Source organism: Equus przewalskii, chromosome 5 (genome assembly GCF_037783145.1).
Source record: "Equus przewalskii isolate Varuska chromosome 5, EquPr2, whole genome shotgun sequence".
Taxonomy (NCBI): domain Eukaryota; kingdom Metazoa; phylum Chordata; class Mammalia; order Perissodactyla; family Equidae; genus Equus; species Equus przewalskii.
In genome coordinates this window covers 32,025,432-32,052,467 of record NC_091835.1, presented here as the reverse complement: position 1 = coordinate 32,052,467, position 27,036 = coordinate 32,025,432, and the positions used below count along the sequence as shown (strand labels likewise).

At 53.8% G+C, this 27,036-nt stretch overlaps 1 protein-coding gene across 6 annotated transcripts in view; it reads right to left on the bottom strand.

Moving 5' to 3' along the window:
• Nucleotides 1–27,036, bottom strand: part of TEAD4 (TEA domain transcription factor 4) — a 66,548-nt gene that overhangs the window by 18,195 nt on the left and 21,317 nt on the right. For 4 of the 6 annotated variants that reach the window (XM_070620501.1, XM_070620504.1, XM_070620503.1 and 1 more), the window contains 7 exons: nucleotides 23,221–23,475; nucleotides 9,677–9,741; nucleotides 9,171–9,233; nucleotides 5,123–5,251; nucleotides 3,948–3,991; nucleotides 3,382–3,437; nucleotides 995–1,134 (listed from right to left, as the gene is read on the bottom strand). In XM_070620501.1, coding sequence (XP_070476602.1) covers nucleotides 995–1,134; nucleotides 3,382–3,437; nucleotides 3,948–3,991; nucleotides 5,123–5,251; nucleotides 9,171–9,233; nucleotides 9,677–9,741; nucleotides 23,221–23,227 — 504 coding nt within the window. In that variant the 5' untranslated portion in view covers nucleotides 23,228–23,475. Of the gene's footprint in view, nucleotides 1–994; nucleotides 1,135–3,381; nucleotides 3,438–3,947; nucleotides 3,992–5,122; nucleotides 5,252–9,170; nucleotides 9,234–9,676; nucleotides 9,742–19,690; nucleotides 20,068–23,220; nucleotides 23,476–27,036 lie in introns of those variants that run through there. The other 2 variants (XM_070620505.1, XM_070620506.1) reach the window with 2 other exon arrangements.

Below are 27,036 nucleotides of genomic sequence, written 5' to 3'. Positions count from 1 at the left end.
ATGACCTGGAGCAAGTCACTTCACCTGGCTCTGGGCCTCAGTTTCCCCACTGGTAAAAATGGAGACAGTGAAAGGATGGAATGTAAAGCAAAATTAATGGGTATAAAGCCCCTGGTCAGGGCATGGCTCCCAGCAGGTACCCAACAAATCAGGTTGTCATCTGTGTTACTCAGTCCTGGCCGTGCCAGTGAATGTCTCTGGGCCTCTGTTATCTCAAGGGTGATGGAAGACCACTGACCGAGATGTCCACATCGTGCTCCACCCTTGGAGACAGGAGACGGGGGGCCTCTGTGCCCCTCACACGCACCTCGCTAAATCAAAGGAATTCTGCTTCTGTGGTTGTACACTGGGCTTCTGAGTAAGAGCCTGTCTGACTCATGGGTTCCTCAGCTCAAAATCAAGTCTGCAAATGTCCAAGTGAACTGGTCTGTGAAGTCCTCCCGCCTCCGGCATCCTGTCAGCCCAGCTTCCTCAGGTGCTACTCTGACCTTTGCAGGTGACACTGGTCACCCAGGACGTGGGACATTGAAGGGGTCAGGGTGGGGTGGAGCTGCGGCTCTCTACTGGTGACCCAGAGGATGTGGATCAGACATGGGAGGCTGCTCAGAGCCACGGGGGAAGAATAGAACGGCCAGGGTGGGGCTGGGAGGAGCGACTCTGGACCGAGAGGTGCCTGGGCCAGCAGGGAAGGGAACATGGAGGGAGAACGCAGGTCAGGGAGGGAGTGGGCCTGAGACCTGAGATGGGAGCAATAAACCGCACCAGCAAGAGAGGGAAGGTAAAGAGAGGAGAGAAGAGGGAGGGGGAGGAAGGAATGAAAGGACAAGCTGAGGAAGGGTCAATGAAAGGGAAGACTGTGAACAGGGAACCTAGATTAAGCTCTAAAGTGGAGTGGGGCAGGGGGCAAGGTGAGAAAGCCAGAGGCAGGGGGAAAAGGACCAGAGCCTCCGGGAATGAGAGGGCAGGCGAGCCGGCCAGGCAGGCCAGGACCTACCGTATCAGGGTCTTGCTGCTGCTCCAGGAAGGCAGAGAACTCCAACATCCAGAGCTTGGAGCTGGCCACGCTGCGGCCCTGCCACGGGGGAGCAGGGGGTGCTGAGGGCGATGGGGCAGGTCCTGCAGGAGACTCAAACCCTGCACATAGCAGCGGAAGAGGCACATGGGAGCCTGTGCACACACAGCCACCCTGCCAACACCCTCTGCCAGGCCCCAGGCCCACCAGTGAGACCCTGTGCTGGCTAGGGGGTCTCCTATCTCCCTTGAACGGGCCTCCCAGCAGGGGTGGTCAAGGGGAGTGCAAAGCACTGGTGTGTCCAGGAGCCCCCGGTGGGGAGGGCTTAGCTGGGGACGACTCAGTCCCCTCAGGCCCCCACACAGAACCATACTCAAGGGAGATGGGAGGCCTGCTGGACGGAGGGCTCCCAGAGCAGGCACTGCCAGGTTCTTGCCCTCTAGGAGCCTCTGGTCCAGTGGGAAGACAACCAGACAATCAATTACTAGGATGACATAAGCCCCATGGGAGCAGGAAATTCTCTGTTTGGGTCCCAGCTGTGTTTGCAGACCCCAGAACAGGCTCTTGGTACAGATTCACTAACATGATGCAGTGAACATGATAAAAATGGATAAGGCACTGAAGAGGGGCTCTAAGCCCACCTCTGTGGTGGTCAGGAAAGGTCTCCCAAGAAGGTGATGCTTGAAAGAAGTGATGAAGTTCAAGCAGGAGGCAGCAGGTGAGGACGGGAAGGGGCACTCCAAGCAGAGGGCACAGCAGGGGCAAAGGTGTGGGGGCCGTGGAAGCACAGTGGGTGTGTAAGTTCCCTCTTCGGTGGAACTGGAGAGAAGGGGGGGTTTGTGCCAGGGGCGGGGGACAAGACTAAAGAGACTGAGAGTTTCAGCCTGAGGGTTCCGAGGGACTGGAGGATTTTCAGCAGGCAGTGAAATCCGACGTGCGTTTCTGAAAGGTCCTGTTCCAGCATGGAGGAAGGACCGGGCAGGGTCAAGGAGACGGGAGCCACTGGGAGGGCTTTCCTGGTGGAAAACTGAAGAAGGCCTGAACCTAAGCCGTGCCGTGAAGAGGGGACACAGGAGGCACAGGCAGGGAGACAAGGGTGTGAGAGAGCCACGCGGCAGGCGACGCCAGGCTGGGAGCTGGGTGAACGGAGGCCCCGTGTGCTGAGGCAGGTCACTCAGGAGCACGCAGAGGAAAGGGACGGAGGAGACACGGTCAGAGGGGCAGGGGCAGGACCACGCGGGACGCACCAGGTGAGCGGCTCATGCACGTGTTCCAGCACCGCTTTCTGAGAAGTGCTGCAGAGCGGATGCGGTCCAACACACGGAAGACACAGACATCAGTCAGACACAGCCCCACACACAGATGAGGACACACCTGCCCAGGGGCAGACAGAGGTGCCCAGAGCTCTGGGGAGGGCCCAAAGCAGGGCGCCTAACCCGAGCGGTGGGGGATGGAGGGAGGAAGGGAGAGGAGAGAAAGCTGAGGTTACCAGGAGGGCCCACACGCCAGACTACCACAGAGACTGTATCCTGAAGGCACCAGGGAGCCAAGAAAGGATTTTATGCCTAGAGGCAGCACAGCAAGACGGATCCTTTCAAGAGATCACTTGGGTGAATTACAGGGCGGAAGTGAGGGAAACCAGGCTGGAGACGGGCTGGTTAAGAGCCTGCTGTTGTCACCAGGCAAGAGCAGGAGGGCAGAGACAGTGGGGACAGTGAGAGGAGGAGACAGATGAGGGGGGACTGCACGGGGCTGGGGGGGGCAGCCATCAGCAACCCAGGAGGCGAGCAGGGCTGCTCTGAGAGCAGGAGACGCCAGTTCAGGATGCAGGCAGGGAGCCATTCCCAAGCCACCTAAGGTGGTTAAGGTGAGGCTCCTGTCTTGCCCTGCAGAATGGAAGGTGGTGGGGGATCCTAAGGAGAAAGAGGCAAGGACAGCTGGTCACCAGGGCAGTGAGAGGGTGGGGCTCCCGTGCTGGCCGCGCGGACCAAACCTCATCTGCCCCCGCCAGCTCGAGGCCACTTCCCAGGAGGGTCCCCTCTGCTAGGGAGGGGATCCAGGCTGGAAAGCCGTGCTCTCCTCAGACCTCCCAACTTGATGGAGAGGATTATAACACCACTAAGACGGAGGCAGCGAAGCAGCCCAAGTGCACAGGCACACACACACAGCATAGGCCCTGCCCTTTGACCTGTGTGCAACCCTGAGTGCCAGCCCTGAGTGCTGGGGAGAAGAGGCGCCCCAAGGGCATGCCAGGGGGAGGAGAACGGTGGAGCCAAGAGACCGGCTGTCCATCTGAGCACACGACGGGATGGCCTCTGAGAAGGGGCAAGAGCTGAGAGGTACGAGGGAGCCCTGCACTGCTGACCCACCTGGCAGAGGCAGAGAAGGCTGGACAGGGTAGGTCTGTTGAGAGAAAGGCTTCACACTGCGGGAGACAGGAGGGAGGAGGTGTAAGCCTTGGGGCAGGCTGCAGCCCCGGAACCTTCAGTGATGGCCAAGGCTCTCTGTGCTGGAGGCCCTGGTGGTCTGGCCATCAGTGGCCTTTGGCCTCTCACTCCCTCCCCTGCCGACTCCCTCAGGTTTTGTGGCTGATCCACAGAAGCAGCATAGCTGTTGAGAAAATCCCCCCTCCCCCTTTCCCCCCTCCAAGGCCAGCCGGAGGTCTGGTTCCCAGCCTCGTTCCCTTGAGTCAAGCTCTGGCCCTGAGACACCCTGGACAGACTGGAGTTTCAGCAAATGCCACCCCAGGGTGCCCACACGGCAGACTGAGCTGAGCCCAAGAGCAAGAAAGCCCGATCCCTAAGCACGAGGCCATCCTGAAAGGCTGACCTCAGACTGTGCCTGTCCCACCTCAGGGGCCAGGCTCAACCGCATGAGTTCATGGCTCAAGTTCAGTTCAGGGAGCATAAGGTAGCAGAAACCAGGCCGTACTCACTCGTGGGATGTTCCAGCTTGGCCCGGCAAAGCTCCTTGCCAAAACTGAGGAAGCAAAAGGCACAGAGTCAGCACAGCCTGTGTGCACGTGGGCCCGTGCTGTGGGGAAGGGCAGAGCAGGGCCTCCACTGGAAGGCAAGGGTGAGCATGGACCCAGTGGCTGGCAGGGAGAAAGGTAACACTACTGTCTCCACAGGCCTGAGCAGCGCCCCAGGGCATGTCTCAAGGAACTCTAGTCTCCGGATGCTCTGTCGACAATGCGCCCCACGGGAGAAACAGCAGGTGTGGTAAACACAGTTCACCCTATTCCTCCCTTAGAGATCCACAGGGCACAGCAGCACGTAAGCTCCCAACAGTCCCTGAGTCAAGAAACCCACTCAGTTCTAAGGGTCCCAAACTCACTTATGCATAGAATCACTGTGTGTCACATCTATTCAACATCCAGATGGACTAGTGGTCTCTGGAACACACTTTGAAAAATGCTGGACAAGAGGCTCACCAAGCACAGAGCCTGTCACTGCCCCTTCCCCACGTTTCAAGACAGTGCAGGAGGTACATCCTGAAGATCCATTCAGTCCCTACAGCCAAGAAAACCCTGTGAGGACACAGCCCTGGAGAGGAGGAGCCCTTCTGGACCATTCTGAGAGTGTGACTAACCTGGCCATGGCCCAGAGCCCAGTTCTCAGGCTGAGAAATTTTAAATTCGAACAAGAGTTTGTTCCTGGAGGTCAGCCCTCACCCTGGAAGGAGAGCGGTGCTGAGCCTGAGGGAGGAGCAGGAACGCGGCCGGGTGGCGGAGGACGACTCGGGGACATGCTGGTGCTGCACCAGAGCCTCGGTTCCAGCCCCCACCCCGGGACTTCAGCCTCCTCATCTGCAAATTGGGCCACCTCTGTGGAGCTATGGTCGGTCAGCCGATAGGGCAGCTCTGCCCCTCGTGAAAGGCCTGCTGTGCTACTGCCAAAGCCCCCAGGAAGGTGCTCCAGTACTGGCTGAGCCGTGACTCAGCATGGCCCCTGGGTCCTTGGTCCCTCCTTCCCCCTGGCTCCCCTGGCCTGAGAGGACCCAAGGGAGAGAAAGTTGGTGTGGCCAGTGCTTGCTTCTGGCTCTTCAGAAGGGGGAGGAGTGAGAAGGAGAGGGCTGGTGTGGCCCCTGGCTCCAGGCAGCCCCACTTACCCCTGAGACTGCTGGGTAGCCTGGGCCCCGTGTGAGGGCCATTTTACTGTGGAAGGCTGTGGCGGAGATGATCTGGGCGGACGACATGGTAGCCATGCTCTGCAGGGCCTTGTCCTTAGCTGCCTGATCCTGGGGGAAGACATCGGAAGGGAGGACCTCAGCAGTGGTCACTATGGCACACTTCGGCGAGGCGGGGTCTGTGCTTGTGGTCAGGGAAGCTGTCCCACTGCCAGTGGCCAGAGCCCTGGACCAGGCTTCCGTCCTTGCAGCAGCTTCACCTGTTTTGTGACTTTGAGCAAGTCCCTTGGTTTCTCTGACCAGTCCCTCATCTGTCACAGGCGCATGAACACTCGCCCCGCCTATTTTATTGGAGCGTCAGGAGATCTGGAGACCATCCGCCAGACCCTATCTCGGTGCACAAACCACGGGGACACCTTGGGAACAGGGATCTTTAGTCCTCGCTCACCTCCACATGGCACCTGGCTCATGGCAGATGACGCATGAGTATCTGTTGGGTCCTTCCTCGAACGGGCGGGAGGAGTCGTCCTCGGGCAAGGGACTGTGTGGAGGCACGGAGGGTCTCCTGTAGCCCCCCGTCTCCATCCTGCCCTCTGGGTCTCCCCCTGCACTGAGGGCACCCAGGGCACCCCTACCTTCTACCTGTCACAATGTAAATACCAGCTGCTGCCCTCTGTGGTTACAAAGACCCCGACGGGTTCACCCTGCACAGGCTGTGAACGAAGAGGCATTCAGGACACTGATAATATTAATTTCTATAGTTGTATGAGCCGCTGGCTCCCATCTTGAGGTCCCTAATCCCAAAGGTCTTCAAACTGATGAGACAACATTTCTATAGTTCAAAAAACCTCCTGGGAGGGGCTGGCCCCGTGGCCGAGTGGTTAAGTTCGTGCACTCCGCTGCAGGCGGCCCAGTGTTTCGTTGGTTCGAATCCTGGGCGCGGACATGGCACTGCTCATCAGACCACGCTGAGGCAGCATCCCACATGCCACAACTAGAAGGACCCACAACAAAGAATATACAACTATGTACCGGGGGGCTTTGGGGAGAAAAAGGAAAAATAAAATCTTTAAAAAAAAAAAACAAAAAAAAACCTCCTGGGAATTGTGTCTTTGTCCAAAATAAGACCACACATACAGACTGGAACAGCAAGTATTATTCTGTGTGTAGCTTTACTGGGGCTAAAAGGTTGGACTATGTCAACCAGGAGCTCTGATTAGAAATTCTGTATCTTTATGACGAATATTTTTAAATGGAAAAACACATTAACCATTATTTACTAGTTGACTTGGTGGATCAGACCTGTCCTGAATGGTGGGCAGGCTGAGAACTGACACGGGTCCCTGCAGCTCCCAGGCACTTCTGCACACGGATTTCACTCGGCCCCCTGGCAGCCCAGAGGGAGGGGTCACCGAGGGGTCAGGTTCTGAAGGGTTCAGGTGTCCACCAGCTATGTGGTTGTAGAGCCAGGACCCAACTGGGCCTCTCAGGGGCCATTTACACTCATGTGGCATGAGACAGTCCACAGAAGGTAAAGAACACCATGTCACTTTGATGCTGAATATCATGGTACTCTGTGAGGGTGGCAGGACCACAGGATCCCCCTTTTAAGATGAAGAAACTGCGGCTCAGAGAATTTACGTGACTAGGGTGCTGACAGTCACCAGTGATGGTTGGCCCTTCGAGCTTGGTCCAGGTTGGCAGACCAACTCTTCACTGGGCCTCTGCAGGCCCAGGGGGGCCGAGCAAACCAGGGAGTGGGGTTACGTCGGGATCAGACAGCACCCAGCGTACACCACAGAGGGCATGGGAGAACATCCTGAGTGGTGGGGTCATGCTCAACCTGCTGTCCTTTGGGGGCCAAACTCAGTCGGGCCTTGCTCTCAAAGGCTCTCTGATGACCAGGGGGAGCTGATCGGCATTAGGTGTGCCTCTCCCCAAGGACACCTGCAGTTTCAGGAGGGAAAAGCCCAACTCGCCCAGGCCCTCTCCCTCCAGGAGGAGAGGAACGGTGTAGCAGGCCGTACCCCCAGAAAGCCTGCAGACCCCCGGGATGAGCACTGCGCTACGAGGCGGGAGAGCTCCATCCGCTCAGTGTCGGCAACTTGCGTCCCTTCCCAGAAAGCTGATCTAAACAAACAACCAGAGCTCAGGAAACCACGTCCTCAGCGGGTTGGGACAGGAACCAGGGGGAGTGGGAGCGACATTATGGGGAGTTACATCAGCGCCAGGCTACAGAGCCAGGGAGTCACTGAATTTTGGAGTTGAAGGGGACCTCAGATACCACCTTGCTTAATTCTGTCCTTTTACAAATGGGGAAAGAGAATGGAGGTTGAGGAGCGTTAATGACTGGCCCAAGTTCCCACAGCACAAGGGCAGACCAGGCTAGACCAAGCCCCGAGACCCCGAGGGCTGCTACCTTATCTTGCCATCCACCAGGGAGCTTAATTACACTGGGCCCCAGACCCCTCTGGGAATATGACAAAACCCTCAGACCAATCTCCCCAGGAAAGTGCACAGACATGGAAATGTGCATAGTATTTATGGGGCTCACAGCTCCCCTTAATGTCTGTCCAGCGATCCACTGAAGGCTGTCCCAGGCCCCAAGGTAGAGCCTGTGGACAGGACAGGTGCAATCCCTTGCAGCAAATGTGGGCTGGACAGCTGGGCCTCCGGGGAATTCAAAGTTCCCCTAGAGGGTTCTAAACAGAACACAGTCCCCTGCTGGGGTCCCACTGAGTCAGAGGCAGCCCAGAAAGGGGAAACAAAGAACAAGCTGGACTCTAGGACCTGGGTGTCCGGGGGTATATTTGCCAACCTGAGAGGGAGGGATCAACAGCTGAGGCCTAGCCAGCTGGCCCAGGGACAAAGGAGCTAGGTGCTGGGCCACAGCTGTGAGGGGCATGGGACAGCTGGGCTGATGGCAAGAGGAATGGAGCTGAGTGGGCAGTGGGGAGTGGCTTCCTGCCTGTTTCCACCCACTCGTTCAGAGCCTCCAGTGTCAAGAGCATGGACTACTGGGGCCAGACAGGGCCTTGGAGGTCATCGAGTCCAGGGCTTTTAAACTGCGTTCTGAGGTACTTCTGGGTTCCAGAGCCATGGAGCATGAGAGGTGAAGAGGAGGACAGTGTCTCTGGAACGTTCCTCATCAACCTAGATCTGCCCAGAGTAGCTCCTTTGATAACATACTGGGTTAATATTTTGTTTGGGAAAAGAATAAAAGGAGATTCTGCTGCCTTAAAAAAACTTTGTAAACTGCTGGTCTTAGTCTAACGCCCCTCAATGTTAGCTCTTCCTACCAAGTAACTGGGCAGGCTCTGCTATGAACACCTCCGCGAGGGGGCGCTCGCTCTCTCCTAGGTTTCACCGAGAGGCACCAGGGCACAAGAGGCCTGAGTGCTGTGGGGAGCAGGGTCACCCCCAGGGGAATCCTGTCAGCAGCTGGCCCTGCACAGAGCAGTCACCTGTCAGCAGACAACCCTGCAAGGTGGGGCTGATCCAGGGAGGGGAAGGAACCGCCAGTCCCAGAGAGCAGGGCGTGGGAGAGAATTCCACCAGCTCCAGCAACAGCATCCAGCCCCACCCCACAGCAGTGCCTCCCACGCCCAGCCAGCCCACAGGCTCTGGCTGATGGCACTAAGGGGTTGGTGGGGCTCCAGAGAGGGCCAGCAGCTCAAGGAGATCCTTGAGGAATGGGGTCTGGAGGGCGATCCCACTATGATCCGGGCAGGGCACTGCCCCTGGGGGATGAGGCACAACAGGAGACTGACCTGTGGCCCTCAGGATGCTGTGGAGCCTGGTGGTCCACACATGGCTCTGAGGTCAAGTGTTCTTCCCCATGCAGACGGGAGAGGTTACAGGCTGAACCCCAGTCGCCTCAACACCAAGCAGCGTGCTGACCCGCACACAAGCAGCCAGCCCCTAAACCCAAAGGGAAGACTTTTCCTGCTGGAAAGAGAGCCCTCACTTCTGGGAAGCTGGCCCCACCTGGACCCTAGGTCCTCCCTCCCACTGCTACTATCAGCCTTACCTTTAGCTTGGCCTGGATCTCGCGGGCTTTGCGACGAGCCAGCACCTGGATGTGGCTGGAGACCTGTGGCAGGAAGAGAGGGCTCTTGTCCCTACCTCCCAGACAGCCTGTGCTCCCCATCCTGGCCTGACCCCCAGCCCTCCCCATCCGTGGACTGATTGACTGACTGACTGAATGAATGAGAGGGTCGGTAACGATGGGCCCTCAGTGCTGCCTTCTCCAGCTAATCCAGAGTTTGGCAATAAATAAAGTGCAGCATCGGGGCATTGCTCTCTGTTCTTCAGGTGTCCTGGAGAAGGATGGGGAGGAGGCTGCTGATTCCCCAGCATGGTGAAGGATTTCCTCCCAGGTGGTGGCAGCAGGGACCACAGGGAAATTAAACTGTCGGTGGCACACCAAAAAGAGACAACCGCTGGCCCCAGTGAGCGGAGGGCCTGGCCCACCTCAGGAACAGGCTGGTGCTGGGTACCTGCACCTGGGACCCAGGCCCATCTCCCAGGGCCCACCTGCTTCCTGGTGCGGGTCTTCCCTGTCCGGAGCTTGATGTAGCGGGCGATCAGCTCATTGCGACCTGCAGAGACACCGACAGCCTCAGTGGGAGAGAGTAACAAATGGCAGGCAGATGGGAGGGTCTGAGTGGTCCCTTCCCTTCCCCTCGGCCCACCTTGAGTAGGCACTTGGGGGTGAGGGTTCTGCAGGTTCCCTCCTGCCCTCCTTGGATCCCAGGCATCTCCCAGCAGCAAGAGGAAGCTGAGGCCTCACTGGGGGACTGGTAACCTGAGAACTAGGAAGTGACAGGGCTGTGGGCCTCCAGCCTATGCATAGCCCGGGGAAGCTTCCGAGCCTCCCTCTTTGCCTCATGCTGGCCACCTCATCTCCGCCCCCCAGCAGCCTGACAACGGCCTCTCTGCTCCCGCCTTCTCCTGGGGCCTCTGCACACGTGGGAGGGCTGCAGGGAAAGGCCTGGACCGCGGCCTCCCCTCCCCTCCATAAATGAGCAGGACCAGACAAGATGTCTTATCCTGTCTGTGGGCAGCAGCGGGCATGGGGGATGTAACGGCCGAGACACTGAGGGTCCCCAGAGAGGGTTCCTGAGCTCCTTGACTCAGATACAGAAAACCCAGGCGACCACATCCCCAGCTTCACGGCTCTGACTAGATCGTCAATAGATAATGCTGAGGGCTCCCCACGGGCCAGCCTCCTAGAGGCTGATGCTGCATCTGAAAGATGCTGGAAAACTGTATGGAGCCACCCATGTCCCCTATTACTGTAAATGAGATTATGAAAAGAGGTTGCCTGTTTTCAAAGAGCTCACCACCTAAGTGAGGAGAGGCGTGTGCCCACAGAATGGCCCCAGCGCCTGCCAAGGACAGGGAACATGCAGTGTGCTCAGGGGATGGGGGGGGGTCAGTCCAGACTGTGTGGTCAGTGAGCCCTCAGATAGATCTTGACAACTGGGTGGCATCAGACCATAAAGAAGGACACTGGGTTGGGGAGAGAGAGGGCGAGAGGGTTTGAGCGGGACCTGTCACTTCTTCGCTCCCCTCTGGGGCCAGAGGGCACAGCCACCAGCCTGCCCTGTCCTGCTGGGCCTTGCTGAGCCCAGAGGGCTGTGGCTCTGAGTGAGGAAGCTGCTGATACACGGGGGAGGTGAGCCGTGTGGGATGTCTGTCACCGGGGTTGTAACCAGAGAGCATAGCAAGGCCAAGCTGGCCCCCCAGCTGACCTTTCCCTGCTGCCAAGGCTGAATTAAAGAGGCCACCCTCAAGAGGTCTCGTCTGCTAGAAAGACTCGCTGGCCTGGGAGCACTGGCCTGGCTGTGTCAGGGGAAGGAAGGAGGGAGGATTCGACCCTGAGGACAACATCTATGGGCTGGTCTGAACCTAAAAGCGCAATCCAGCAGGAAGTCTCTTCTCAAAGCTTTCCAGGGAAAGGCACTCCACAGGCTCCTTTGGCAGTCCAATGAACGTTCCACAGTCCTACCCTATGTCTAACTAGAGGCACTCATGCTGCAGCTACGAAAGGCTGTTTTCACTGTCAAGAGAGTCTAAGTCATCACAGTGGTGACTGAAAACGGGTCACAGAACTGAGAGTTGGGGAGCCAGGCCCTAGCCCAGCAGCTCCACAAACGAGCTATAGGATCCTGGCAAGTCACTTTCCTTTAAGGACCCTCACCCAACCTTCTCCTCTTAAATTTAGGCCCTTTTAAGGTTTTTCATTCACATTTTTCCAACCAAGTTTTAACAGTCTTTGGAAACAGACCTTACCTTTGACTGAATGCCAGCTTGCTGTGGCTCAGCTTCTTTTCTATGAATGAACACATTCCAGGCCCATGTAAGTGGTCTAGTTCAGAGACCAGGCTGGGGCAAGGAGCAGGGTGAGGGAGGAGGGGAGGTTCCTCAGGGCCAGGAGGCTGACTACAGTGCTGGTGGATGCGGTAGTGAGAAGGATGAGCTGGGGAGTCTCGGCGTTGGTGGTGGGAAAGCTGGGGAGTGCGGAAGGCAGGGGACAAGAGTCTGGAGGGGCCTCAGAGACCACCTGGGAGAGGGTTCTGGTGCTGCTCCTCTAGCCTACACCGCGCACACAGGTAGTAGCTCCTCGTTCTGCATCTTTTCCTGTTAGATCCTCAGCATCTCAGAGGAACGGCCCACCTCTCTATTCAGGTCTGCATCTCTAGTCCCTGGCACCTATTTGTCATGAACGAATGAGTCTGTCTGCAAAAGCCGATGACTCTACCTTCAAACTACACTGGAATCCAGCCACTTCTCACTACCTTGCCCTCCGTGGTCCAAGCTTCCATCCTCTCTGGCCTGGATTATGACAAGGGCCGTCTACCTGGATTCCCTGCTCCCGTCTGTTCTCAACACAGCAGCCACAGTGATCCTGCTGAAACTCAAATACCCTCCAACCCCTCAGCCTGAAAGTGTCCAAGTTCCTAGAATGGTCTGGAAGCCCCCAGAGCATCTGTCCACCGCAGTCCTGGCTCGGCCCCTCTCTGATCTCGTACCACCTGCCATCGGGTCTCTGGCTGTTCCTGGAACGTGTCCACATCAGGGCCCCTGTGCATCCTGTTCTCTGCCTCAGAGACCCGCGCAGCCCACTCCCTCACCTTCACACCCTGATGGCCTCTCTGCTCAGATGCCATTTTCGGGGATGTCTGCCCTGAACACACCACTGAAAGCTGAGGTCACCTACCCACCTGGACGGCTGTACCTCTGTCTTCTCCACAGCACCTTCCAACACACCACGTGATCTACTCCCTTACCTCGAGCACCGTCCTTCCCCCACCTCCCATCAAGAGGAAAGTTCCTGAGAACACGGAGTTTCGTCGGATTACTCACTTATGTATCCCTAACACCTAGAAACTCCCTGACACAGCAGCCTCTAGACGAAGATTTGTTAAACAAATGACAAGGGAACGATGCTAAGAAGCTGTCAGCTGTCCCATAAACTGCTCTCACTTCAGAGGGAGGGTGCAAGTTAAACAAAGGCAAATGGCCTTCTACGTTTGATTAGTCCAACCTAAATTTCAAAGTGCTTCTTTCTCTGGTCTCACGTGAGCCTCCCTATACAGAAGCAAATCCAGATTTCTGTGGAGCCTAAAGCATCTAAAAATGGAGACGCTTTCTTTGAGAAAAAGAATTAAAAATACAAATACACAATTAGGTGAAAATCATTTTCAGTTAAGATGGCTATGTTCGCTCTCTCGAAGGTGGTGATGGCTTCACAGGTGTAGACGTGTCAGAACTTACCAAACTGTCCACTTCAAATCTGTAGAGTTTATTGTATGGTGACTGGATTTCAATAAAATTATTTTACAAATTTAAATTAGAAATAAAAAGTTTAGGGACTTTGCAGGGGCCCACGCAAGCAAGGGGTCCAAATGCGTACGCCTCATTACCTTCCCAGTAAAGCCACTTCCTCGCTGCGAAAAGGCAGGCAGTTATACCTATCTGCCAGATGAGGAGCTGAGGCCAGAAAATCCCATCCAGACTGTCCACCGGCAGACCAAGGACTAACTGCCCGGGTTTGAGTCCCGGCTCAGCCACTTGCAAGTGGCATGGTGTCTGGCACAGAAAAGATGCTCAGCTAATGGGAACCCCACTCCTGGACCAGCAGCTTCCCAGCTCCCAGCACTTCCTCTGCAGCACACGTTAAGCAGCAGCTGAGGAGGCCCCTGCCCACCACTGGCTGAGACCCTTATTCGAGACATCACAGATGACCTGCTTCCTATGCAAGGAGCCCCAAGTCATGAAGACAGAGCCCCCATCTTGAAGTTGTCATGAAGACAGCTACCCCTACCCTCCACTACAGGGTTCAGGAGCTTTGCTACCAAACAGGCCATGTTGGCCCTGGGCAAGAGGCCCAGCACTGGGGGCCACGGGAGCCACACCGAGGGGTCTAAGGCTGGCTTGGCTGTCTTTGTATTTTTTCACATTGTGCATCTTCCTCTCCCTTTCTCTGGAGCTGCATCCTCCTCTCTCTTGCTGGCTCATCTCAGACCGTTATTCCATCAGCTTCATTCTGCTTGTCAGAGGTAATGCCAGGAGTTGAGAATTCCCTCTGGGTGGGAGTGAAGTGCTGGGTTTCTGTGGGTGTGCTGAGCCAAGAGGGACCAAAGAACTACCTTCCTGCCACCAGAGGTCCTCCAGGGGTTAACCCAGCCATCCTACTGCCTCCAGGCCAGCTGGCATCTAATCCAGGCTTTATATACACACAGAGAACTGTTGTAGTTCCTTTCACTCTTGTAATAACAGGAACAATAATGAACATTTGTTGGGCACTTTCATGTGCCAGGTACCTGTGCAAGCAGAGAATGAATGCTGTGCCAGCTCTATTCGCACCCTGCGGCGGGCGCTGACATCTCCACTCCACAGACAGGGAAACAAGGCAGAGAGGTACAGAAACCTGTTCAGGGTCACAAGGCAGCACGTGGCTGGGATCCAAACCCATGGGGTCTGGTTCCAGAGCATATCTCTTAACTAGTGCACAGCATTACTCCTATTTAACGTAGGACTGAGGGCCATCTCGCTCAGAAGCAGGGGCTGGACCAGGTGACCCTAGAGGTCCTGTCTAGCCTAAAAAAGAAGAAACTGAGGCCCAGAGAGGAGAGGTGATTTATTCAGTCACAGGTTGTTAGCATCCAGGTGCCACGAGAACACCTGTTTCTAAGGCTTCACGACTATTACACAGGGGCTGCTTTTTCCCATGGATGCTCTCCCCTTTCAGTTTCCTCTGCAAGACACCATTCTGCTCCTCCCCTCCGAATCGGTCCCCCCGGTTCTCTGCATGAAGGAAGCCCTTCATGATGTCTGACTATCCCTTGCCCTGCCCCAGGTCCTGGAGGGAGAGCTGACCACTTGCACCCAAGAGCGTGCCCACCTGTTTTCACTCTCCCATGCACAGTTGTACCCAGAACCCTGGAAGCCAAGGTGCCCTGGGTGATGCAGACATCAGAAGGCCCAGCGAGTCAGGGTGGAAGCAGAGAGAAGTAGGAAGTGTGCACTCAGAGGCAGAGCCCGAAGCCACAGTGAAGGCCAGCAAAGAAAGAGCAGCAGCAGAAAGAAAGCAGCAGAAAATCCAGAGAGTCACTGGGGCGAGAGAACTGTATCCTTGTCCCAGCTCTGCCACCAGCCGCATAACCCCACCCGGGCCTTCTCCCCTCCGTGCTTGAGATCACATGCCGGGGAAACAGGAGGCCAGCCCGGACCTCGGTGGAGGCCAGGCAGGCAGCTGGGCATTGCAGTGTGGCAGGTGGCCTTGGCCAACCCCAGAGAGGGCCTGGGTGGGGCTGGAAAGGACGCCCCCCACCAGACTGTGGCCCATCTGTCAGAGGACATGTGTCCAGCCGCCCCCAGCTCACACGGCTCACAGCCACGGCCCCACCCCGCAATGGGCAAAGACTGGGAGAAGAACGGGCCAAGGGAGAAAGGGGAGCCTCGGCCTACCCACAGACTGAAGAGGGGCATTCCCGATGCAGGCTCCACCCAGGGCCACCATTGCTTTCCCCGACCCCACCCCCAGCAGCACGCACACCTGCCAGCCACCGCAGGCTTCTCCTCAGTCACACATGACTACTAAAACTGTTAGCCCATCTGCAAACTCCTGCCATTTCTGTAGCTCATCTCCCCTCTCTGGACTGACTCCCCTCTTTGCACCAGCCTCCAGCTGGGCCATAAGCACATTAAACGACATAAAGTCAGTAAAGCACTTGCCACTTAGCAGAAAGTCCGTAAAGTCAGATTTATTGTTAATATCATTAGTAAGGCCCTGTGATAAGTAACACTATTAATTTCCAAAATTGGAAACGGCTGAGAACCAGAGGGCACGAGCCTCCCTACCCAAAAGGAGGCAGATCTGCACATGTGGGCCTTTGGTCCACCAGAGGCCTCTCCTGGGAGTGAGCCCTTACTGCAAGCTTGCCATTTAACCCTGCAGGCTGGGGCCCAAGGGAGGAGGCCACTGTCCTCCACAGCCAGCCCTAGTCCTGATGGCCTGGCCCCTCTGTGTGCAGGGATCAGCGGGAGCTATAAACACCTGCAGCTGGAGGAGGCAGCTATTTGTGGAGAAGAAACTTCTGCCTGAAGCCCAGAAGGCAGTGATTAGGCCTGACATCCAGCCATCACCACTGCTGTCCCTGGAGGGCTCTGAGGCTTCTGGTGAAATCCCATCCAGTCTTCCAGGCCACCGCCCCAAGAAGCGATCCCACCCGGTGGGTGTGCCTGCTCCTGCCTCCAGGCCTCTGTGCCTCTCTCATGGTCCTTGGCTAAAGTCATTTGAGCCCTTGTCTTACTCCCTCACTAAAACGTGAGCTCCTTGAGAGCAGGGAGCACGTGTCACTCAGCTCTACACTCCAGTGCTGTTCCCTGGGCACCTCTTCTGTGCTCTCATCCCTGCAGCAACACTAAAAGGTAGCATCTTCTTCCAACAAGCACTCGGAACGACGCTCAGCATCATTAGAGAAATGCAAATCAAAACCATGAGCTACCACGACTAAGTCAAAGCCCACCGAACAATGGGCAGAGGATCTGAACAGGCATTTTTCCAAAGAAGGTATACTGATGGCCAACAGACACATGAAAGGATGTTTGACATCACTAATTATAAGGAAATGCAAAGGAAAACTACGAGATATCACCTCACACCTGTCAGAATGGCTATAATCAACAAGACAAGCAATAACAAGTGTTGGAGAGGGTGTGGAGAAAAGGGAACCACTGGTGATGGGAATGCAAACTGGTGCAGCCACTATGGAAAATAGTACGGACATTTCTCAAAAAACCAAAAATAGAGATAACATATGACCCAGCTATCCTACTACCAGGTATGTATCCAAAGAACATGAAATCAACAATTCAAAGAGATCTATGCACTCCTATGTTCATTGCAGCACTATTCACAAAAGCCAAGACATGGAAGCAACCTAAGTGCCCATCAACTGATGACTGGATACAGAAGATATGGTGTATATATACACAATGGAATACTAGTCAGCCATAAAAAAGACAAAATTGTCCCATTTGCAACAACATGTATGAACCCTGAGGGTATTATGTTAAGAGAAATAAGCCAGACAGAGAAAGATAAACACCATACAATTTCACTCATATGTGGAAGATAATCAACACGCGGATAAAGGGAACAGATTATGGTTACCAGAGGGGAAGGGGGTCGGGGGTGGATAAAAGGTGTAAAGGGCAATGCATGTATGGTGATGTATAAAAACTAGACTATTGGTGGTAAGCACAATGCAGTCTATACAGAAACAGATATATAATAATGTACACCTGAAATTACACAGTTATAAACTAATATGATCTCAATAAAATAATTGAAAAAAAAAGAAAAATGTTATAACACTAAAAAATAAAATAAAATAATGAAAAATAACAAGTGTTGGCAAGAATGTGAAGAAACTAGAGCCCTCGTGCACTGCTGGTAGAGTACAAAATGGTGCGGCCACAGTGGGAGACAGTTTGATGGTTCTTCAACATGTTAAATATAGGGCCGACCTGGTGTCACAGTGGTTAAGCTTGTGCACTCTGCTTCAGCGGCCTGGGGTTCATGGGTTCAGATCCCAGGTGTGGACCTATGCACCACTTTTCAAGCCATGCTGTGGCAGGCATCTCACATATAAAGTAGAGGAAGATGGGCACAGATGTTAGCTCAGGGCCAGTCTTCCTCAGCAAAAAAGAGGAGGATTGGCAGTGGATGTTAGCTCAGGGCTAACCTTGCTCAAAAAAAAAAAGAAAGTTAAATATAGAATTACCATATGATCCAGCAATTCCATCTCTAGGTATATACCCAAAAGAATTGAAAGTAGGGACTAAAATCCCTGTACACGCATGTTCATTGCAGCTATCCACAATAGCCAAAAGGTGGAAACACCCAAGTATCCATCAATAGACAAATGGGTAAACAAAATGTGGTATATCCATACAATGGACTATTATTCAGTTATAAAAAAGAAAGGAGTTCTGACACATACTATCACACGATGAACCTTGAAGACATTATGCTAAGTGAAATAAGCCAGATACAAAAGGACAAATATTGTACGATTCCACTTATATGAAGCATCTAAAACAGGCAAATTCAGAGACAGAAAATAGAATAGAGGTTACCAGGGGCTCGGGGTAGGAGGGAATGGGGAGTTCCTGTTTAATGGATATGGAGTTTCTGTCTGGGAGGATGAAAACGTTCTTGGACACAGATAGTGATGACACCACAACAATGTAATTGTATTTAATGCCACTGAACTGTATGCTTAAAAATGGTTAAAATGATAAATTTTATGTAATGTTTTACCAAAATAAAATAAATATAACCAAAACCAAAAAAAGGGTATTAATACTATTATCATCCCCCTTTAGCCAAAGAAGAAACTGAAGCTGAGAAATGTTCAACAGCATGCCCAAGGTCACACCGGCTGCTGGGACTGACAGTGGACGGGAACCTTGCCTCAGGCCTCCGGAAGCGAGGAAGGAGCTGGAAACCACAAGGCAAGAAAGCAAAGGGCAGCAGAGGATCCAGGGAACCTGGTGAGGAGGCAGGGGGCAGGAGGACCTCGCATGAGGCTCCCTGACCTCTGTCCCACCACCTCAGTGACAAGAGGCCCGACCCGGGTCCAGTCCCTACTCTGCCTCCCAGCAGCTGTATGACTCATCCAACAGGAGGATCCCTTCACCCCCGACAGCCCGTTACTGAAATGCCTTGCCCAGACCCCCACTGGAGTCCCCCAAACCACCATGCAGAGTCCTGCCTCTAGGCCAGTGCTCTCTCTTTCTCCTTGACTGAGCACCTCCCTCCTCCACCCAGCTCAAGCTCCACTTCCTTCCAGAAAACTTCCAAGAGAATCTGGCCCTCTCGTTTGCTGGCTGCGAAGAACGTAAGTGCCATTAGTTAGTTTACTTTCCGAAGACGTTTCTCCGGCTTCTGCCCTTAGAGCACGACATGATAGAGAATGGAGACCACAGCCCTCTGCCTGGGCCTGGTGCCGAGCAGTGGGCCCTTGGTCAGACTGCCTGACTGCTCACGGGAACGGGCAGCCTAGGCCACAAGCCACCCCATGAGACAAAGGAGAAAGCAGGGAGAGGAGAAGCAGAGAGACACGGTGAGAGAAAAGAGGCAGATGACTTGGGAGATTCAGGAGCAACCTCCAGAGGGCGGGAGGCACACCGGGCAGAAAGGAAGGAACGCAGAGGAAGGCAGGGCCTCCAGCCATCTGGCAGGCCGAGGAGAAAGAAGCCAGCCTCGGCGGGGCTGAGCTATGAGTAGCAGCAATGGCAGAGCATGCGCGGGCAGACGAGGGAGAGAAGCTGTCCCACGCTCACCTCCCCACCACCTGCCCACGGGGCCAGAGGCCAGGCTGGCCAAAGCAGGTCAGAGTGACCAGCGTGGCAGTGCCAGGGCGAGGGTCACACAGTGACGGGGCAAAAATGAAAGCAGTCGTGAGCAGGAGAGGGCCAGCAGCCCTGGCTCAGGAGCCAGTCCACGAGCATGGGAGGCTCGCTCAGAAATAACAGGCGCTAATCTGCCCTGCGGCTCTGCATGTCATCTGCATGTCTGCCTGGCCCTCAGTGTGCGTCCTGCTTGGGGAGGGTCGGGACAGGAGCCGGGCTGGGAGCAGGCCTAATCTCTGTCCTCAGAGTCTCCAGGGCGAGAATCCTCCAATGGGCACCATGGAGTCAGTTTGCTCTTCCTCCCTCCTGAGGCCTGCTACCCACCTGCTTGTTCTCAGCTCCCACTCTGTGCCCCGCTGGGCTGGCCCACCTGGCAAACAACTGATGGCCCCTGGATGCTGGGAAGTGGGGGACCGTAAAGATCAGGGCTCTGGGGGAGCTCAGGATGGGGCTGGAGCTCAGGAGGATGGCAAGAGTGGGTCCCCGAGGGAAGATGAGAAGACAGAGCAGAGTAGCCAGAGTGAGACGAGGTCTGAGTCAGCTTGGCAGCTTGTCCCTCTTCCTCTGCCTCCCTGGGGGCCCATCCCACACACGGGCTGAGGTCAGAGCTATATATACCTCCCAGCTGGGCAGGTCAGCTCTGCTGAGAGCCCCTCCATCAACTCCCTGCGTGGTCCTGCCTTGGCTCAGACCCCGTGCCTGGTAAGAAGAGATGGGGATAAGGCAGCGTCTGGATCCCAGCAGGATCTGTACTCGTGGAGGACAGGTGCTGTGGGGGCTGGGCGAGTCATCAGATACCACGGAGCAGCCTCCAGTCCCCCTGCCCAGAGCCTGACCCACCTGGAGCCCGGGCCAAGCAGAAGGCGGGGCAGGGGGAAGGCGGTGAGCAGGCGGGGCTGGCTTCACAGAGCTCACAAAGGCCATTCAGGGTGATGGGGGAGCACTGTGCTTGGAAGCTGGAGAACTGGGTTCTAGCCCCAGCTCTCCCACTGACTGCCTGAGAGACTCTGGGAGAAGCTCTTGGCTTCTCTGCGCATCTGCAGGCAGAGGTCATAATTCCTCCCTCCCCTCCCTTGAAAAGACTGATGAGATAATGGATGTCAAAGACCACTGGGAGCTCACAATTAAGAGGTTCCTGGCCTTGGCCCCTCTCTTCTCTCTTCCTCCTGAGTCCTCTGTGTGGTCCCCCACCCTGCTCCCTCCCAGTGTCTACGCAAAGGGGAAGGAGAGCCACAAACGGAACACCAACAGGCCAGAATAGTTTGTCAAACACCATTTTCATGCTGCTTCCCCCTCCCACCAACAGCTCCCCTCCTGCCAAACAGAATTCCCACCCAAGGCCTGCTGAAGTCTGCACCCTCGCAGTTCCCAAACCCCAGCTCACTCACAATCATCTGGTGACCAAATGTAAGTCTCTTAACCCAGTACCTTTATATGTGAAGCGGGGATAGAAATATCCACCTACAAGGACTAAATAAAACTAAGCATCCACCCAAATGTCCATCGACGGGTGAATGGATAAGCAAAATGTGGTCCATCCACATGACGGAACGTAATCCAGTCTAAAAAGGAAGGGAATTCTGACACACGCTACACATGGAGGAACCTTGAGGACATTGCGCTAAGTGACATCAGCCAGTCACAGAAAGACAAATACTGTGTGATTCCACTTACATAAGGTACCAAGAGCAGTCATACCCACAAAGACAGAAAGAAGAATGGTGGTTGTCAGGGGCTGGGGGAGGAGGAAATAGGGAGTCAGTGTCTAACGGGCACAGAGTTTCAGTGTAGGAAGATGAAAACGTTCTGGGGATGGATGGTGGAACAACAATGTGAGTGTACTTTATGTCACCGAACCCAAACTTAAAAAATGGTTAAAATCATAAAATTTACATTATATATTTTACCACACACACAAAAAGAAACAACTCGGCATCCCAAGTTTGGTCCACGGTGGCACTCCAATAAAAGGGAGTCAGCTGATACTGCCCCTCCGGCCATCTCTACAGGCCTTCGCAGACACCGGCAGCACCTCAGCTCTCCCCGTTTGCTGAGCGCCTTTGCACACAGGCATGTCCTGTTGTGTCCTGGGCACACATCACAGCTTCCCAGCCAGGGACCCTGAAAGCTCTCCAGCTAAGCAACACTCCTAAAGAAGCTGTCCCCTGCACACCCTGGTCCCTTCCCACCCTCACCCCTCTCTCATGCTCAATACCCATCCCACGCTCCACCAAAGCAGTGGAAAGAGCCTGGGGTCCCAGAGGCTCAGCGTCCTCACCAGCTCCTTGGGGATGACCTGTCTAAAGCACCCAGTCCCACACCTGGCACCCAAGAGGTGCTCCCCGCACATCAGCTGTCTCCTCCAGGAAGCTTCTCTGGGGGCCAAACCATTCGAGCAGGAGGTGGTCAGAGCAGGGGCAGTAAGGAGGGCCGACCCAGGGCATGGGTGCCCACAGAAACAAGAGAGACTCTGTGGGAACCAAGCAAAGCCACAGAGGGGGCACCAAAAAGGAGAGATGAGCAGTTCTAACTGGTCATGAGGAGTAGACCGGGGTCCACCTTGAAAGGACCTTGCTTCCCCAACAAGCTGAAGAAAGCGCAGGAATCACTTTGGCCTGTAGGGAAGGTTGTAGGTAAAGGAAAAAGCACAAGGAGGGGCCGTGAGAGCCCGACTACTCCCTGGGCCAGCGATAAACTGGGTTTGAGTTTATTCAGTTGAACTGAGTTGAAAAATGTCCCTCCTAAAATTCCTATTGACCCAGAACCTCAGAATGTGACCTTATTTGGAAACAGGGTCTTTACAGATGTAATTAGCTAAAATGAGGTCATCCTGGATTAACGTGGGCTCTAAACCCAAAGACTGGTGTCCCTGTAAGAAGAGAGGACACACAGAAACACACAAGAAGGAAGGCCACGTGACAACAGTCAAAGACTGGAGTTACACAGCCACAAGGCAGGGAGCACCAAGCACCACCAGAGCCACCAGAAACCAGGAGAGAGGCTGGAGCAGACCCGTCCTCAGAGCGTCCAGAAGGATCCAGCCTGCCGACACCTGGATTTCAGACTCCCAGCCCTCTGAACTGGGAGAGAATAAATTTCTGCTGTTTTACGCCACCCTGTGTGGGGTAATTTGTTACAGCAGCCTAGGAAATGAATACAGTCAGCCCCCACAAGCCCCTCACACAGTGTCCTTTAAACAGCTGACACAGCATCTGTGCTGGCGGGAGGGATGCCAGTGTTAGATGGGGAGAGAGAACTGGAGAGGAAACCCTGGGGGTGGGCAATTGGCTGGGGCATCTTGTTGGAAGCCAGGGCGGGGCCCTCTGTTGTCAGCGACTCCAGCCAGTTAGAGACCCTTTCAGCACCTGCCCAGGACCAAGTGTTGCAAGCTGCAGATCCCAGGGGACTTTCAATGGGAGTGGAGGCCTGACTTGTCCTTCCAACAGCTGTCCAGTTTTCAGTTTAGTTTTACTTTTCCAGATACCTCCTCTTCTACCCAAAAGCCAACCAGCTCCAAGCAGACTGCTTGGCCCTTCCCACAGGGCTGCTGCACACACTGCTTCCATGACATTCTGCATCCTCAGCTACTCGGGAAGATCAGCCTTTCTGATCACTCTTCCCGGAGGGAACCTTTCCTGAGAGGGATAACTGCCTCTGCTTGACTCTCTCCCAGGACGCTCTCCAGCCTGCCAGTCATGTGTGTACCGACCTGCGAGCAGGGGCTGGACCTGCCCCACCCACAGCTGGCTCACAGAAGATGAATGAGTAAAGGAGAGTCCAGAGACTACCTCCCTACCCACCCTTCACAGCCAAGGTGGAAGCCCGGAGAAGATCAGGCATTTCCCTGGGGATGACTTGTGGGATTTTCCCAGTCTGCTCTGCGGGATGTTCCACCCCTGCCCAACTACCACAGCTTTTCCCCATTCTCCACACCCACTGAAAGGCCTCTCCTCAGATGCCCTCCCATCCCTTGGGAACCAAGGACAGAAGAAAGTAGTGTCCACCTGGTAGAAGTCCCAAGAGGTCATTTCTCCTCCGTTCCTTGGAGGGAACTGAGGTTACTGCACCTAGCCCCATGTCTAGGCTCTATTTCCAGGGCTGGATCATGGGTTCAGGGGCCTGCTGCCCAGCCCCAACAGACTCCTTACCATACATCTTGCCCTCGTCTGACAAGATGATCTTGCGCCGGCCGCAGGGCGGGTAGATGGCCAGGGCCTCCTGGAAGCTCTGCTCAATGTCCGGGCTCCACACGCCCTCTGCGTCATTGTCGATGGGCTTGTCCAACGCCTGACTGCCCCCAGAGACGTTGCTCCCCTCGGGGGAGTTAGGAGAGCTCCACTCGTTGGAGGTAATGGTGCCGGCCTTGCCCTCCAAGGCTCCGCTTGGAGGAGCGCCCGTTGGACCTGTTTGGGCAGAAACCACGTCATTGGTGGAAGAACCGTGGACCATGGGACACGGGCATCCCAGGGAGTGCAAAGCTCTAGAACCAGCTGTTCCTCTCCTCCTGGCCACTCACAGCACAGGGGCTTGGAGGGAAAAGTCCAGGGATTCCGGGGATGGAGAGGGCAGTGAAAGGTCTCGGAGGATCAGGGGGCCTGGGATCCAGGGCAGGGCATCGCCCCACTGTATGTCTCGGCTCCCCACCCTGTCAAATAAGCACACGACCGAGGCACTCTCTGACTGTAGCTCTAAGAGCCCAGAAGGAGCTGAGAAGCAGGAGATAAGGACCAAGTGCCAGTGGATGTTCTGGCATTAAACCAAGAAGGGGCCAAATGGGGGCTGCCCGTGGCCGAGTGGTTAAGTTCGCCTGCTCCACTTCAGCAGCCTGGGGTTTCGCCGGTTTGGATCCTGGGCAGGGACCTAGCACTGCTCATCAAGCCATGCTGAGGAGGCATCCCACATGCCACAACCAGAAGGATCTGCAACTAGAATATACAACTATGTACTGGGGGGCTTTGGGAGAAGAAGAAAAAAAAAGAAGATTGGCAACAGATGTTAGCTCAAGTGCCAATCTTTAAAAAGAAGAAAGAAAGGGCAAAATGGAGGCAAAATATTGTGCACTGTTGGTAGGAATGTAAAATGGTATAACCACTATGGAAAACAGTATGGAGGTTCCTCAAAAAATTAAACACAGAACTAACATATGATCCAGTAATTCCACTTCTGGATATATCTCCAAGAGAATTGAAAGCAGGGTCCTGAAGAGATATCCGTCCACCATGTTCACAGCGGCCCTGTTCACAACAGCCAAGAGGTGGAAGCAACCAGTGTCTGTGGATGGATGAACGGATAAACCAGACGTGGTCTATACATACAATGGAATATTATTTAGCCTTAAAAAGGAAGAAAACTCTGTCACATGCTACAATGTAAATAAACCTTGAGGCCATTATGCTAAGTGAAACAAGCCAGCCACAAAAAGACAAATACTGTATGACTTCACTTATATGACGTGTCTAAAGCAGTCAGTCATAGAGACAGAAAGTAGAATGGTGGTTACCAGCGGCTGGTGGGAGGAGGAAATGGGGAGTTGTTTAATTGGGTATAGAGTTTCAGTTTTGCAAGATGGAACAGTTCTGGAGCTCTGTTGCACAACAATGTGAAAATACTTTTAACAGTACTGAACTAGACACTTAAAAATGGCTAAGATGATAGATTTTATGTTTTTTTACCACAATTAAAAATTTAAATTAAAAAAATGCAAAATAAAATGCAGGTCACCATTCTCCTATTCCATCACCAGCCTGGGCTCTTCTTAAAGGAAAATTTCAGCCCTGGCAGATTCTCACATGTTGGAGCTGTGGCAAGGCTGACTTGCTGGTGCCTCCAGAAGCTGACTACACAACCCTGCCCTTGCACTAAAATGAGACAAATCCAGTGACTTCTTGGCTCCAGCTATCCAAGCTGTAAATTTCTGGACACAATTCTCAGGGGTTTGGGAAGGAGCAGGACATACTAGCAATCTTAAGGCAGTTTTTGGATTACGAGTACCACATGGGTGCCATTTACCTCCATGGCCCTTCCCATGTCCCCAGGTCCCCCGTTTCCAGCCACTGGGCACATCCACAAAGGAGAACCTCTCCCCATCACACACATCACCTCCTTCCTTCTACTCCACTAGCTGTGAGGAGTAGTGTAGTCCAGCAGCCCACATCCAGGGCTAGGAGTCTAAACACCTCGGTTCCCACCCACTTCCATCCAGGACCCTTTGAGATAAGACCTTCTCTCCCTTCCCTCCCTTCATCCCCCAGCCAGGCCTCTGTGTTAGATGGGCACAGTTCTTCACAGAGAGGTGAGTATGAGGGTAAGCGTGGTCAATGTCCACAGTGAAGGAAAGGGAGGAGCTGAATGTGGGGCTGCACATCCTGGGAGGAGTGGAGGTTCCAAGGAGCTGGGCCAAGCAGCTGGCACAGACATGCAGCTGGAAGAAGGTCACAACCACTGAAATTTAAAGCAGGAACCCTAGAGGAAACCTAACCCAATGGCCTCAGCTTGCTGATGAGGACACTGAGGCCCAGAGAGGCTGAAGGACTTGCCCAAGGTCATACAGCAAGTCAATAGTGCAGCTGCGTCTATCTCTGCCCTCCAGAGTCCCAGGCCTTTTAGCATAACAAATGGTGGCTTCTTCTCTGTGGCTGTTAAAGTAAGTTTTCCTCAAAGCGGGTCTGAGATCACTGGATCTGGAAGATACTGGCTTATTCTCCACCAGAAATTCTGGTCTTGCTTCTAGTGTGAACTTTGAAACATTTTCCTGTACCTTCCAAAACAAACTTCTTAAAAGAGTTGTTAACTTTAATTTCTGGCAATAAATAGAAAAGATGATTTAAAAACTCTCACTATAGGGGCTGGCCGGGTGGTGCAGTGGTTAAGTTTGCATGCTCTGCTTCGACAGCCCAGGGTTCATGGCTTTGGATCTGGGTGTGGACCTACACACCACTCATCAGCCACACTATGGTGGCGTCCCATATAAAAAGTTGAGAAAGATTGGCATAGATGTCAGCTCAACAATCTTCCTCAAGCAAAAAGGGGAAGATTGGCAACAGATTGTAGCTCAGGGCCAATCTTCTTCACCAGAACAAACAAACAAAAACTCTCACTCTATAAAAGAAATTTAGAAATGAATTAAAAAAAAAAACCCATAACAAATACACTTTAAATGCACAGCTGAAATGCACAGCTTTCAGAAGAAATTACCCCCCGGAAGCCCAAATTGAGAGAACTCAGGTATAGTAACAAGCAAAGCAGCCACAGGAGGCAGGGGGTAAAGCTGATCATAGTCATGAAGCGACTGGGTTTTAATGGCCACTCAGAGATGAAACCTTAGACCTAAGAGACACAGGGAGGTTGGGACTGGGAACCATACCTCAATCCTCAGAGAAAAGGTAGAATACTGACAAAATATGTCAAGGAAGGTTGTCTGTCTTAGCCTAAGCCCAAGGTATAAAAAAATGTCTTTCCTAAGAATTTGTAACCAAGGGCCTGCCCCCAAGTGGATTTGAGATTTGAATTTCATATTACTCAGGAACTACCGGCCAATTCATAAAAATAAACAGTGGTCCCAAGCTGAAAAATCTCTGAAAAGATGATCTTAACCCAGACCACAGAGAATTCCCAAAGATAATGCCTTGCTAAAGAGGACCTCAAAATCCAAAATTATAACATATAAGAGGAAACAATCTACCAGGATCGATTCAATGGGCTTAGATACCCTAGAACTACAGATAATTGAACTATCAAATAAAAACTATTATACAGTTGTATTTAAAATAATTATTGACTTGAACAAGGAATTGGAAACATGAGAAAGAATTAGATACTATCAAAAAATACAAAGCAGACTGGAAAAAGAACCAAATAAAACATTTAGAAATAAACATTCTAGCCAATAAAGTTAAAAACCCAATGGTTGAGATTAATAGCAAATTAGACACAGCGAGAAAAAGAATTAACAACCTGGAACATAG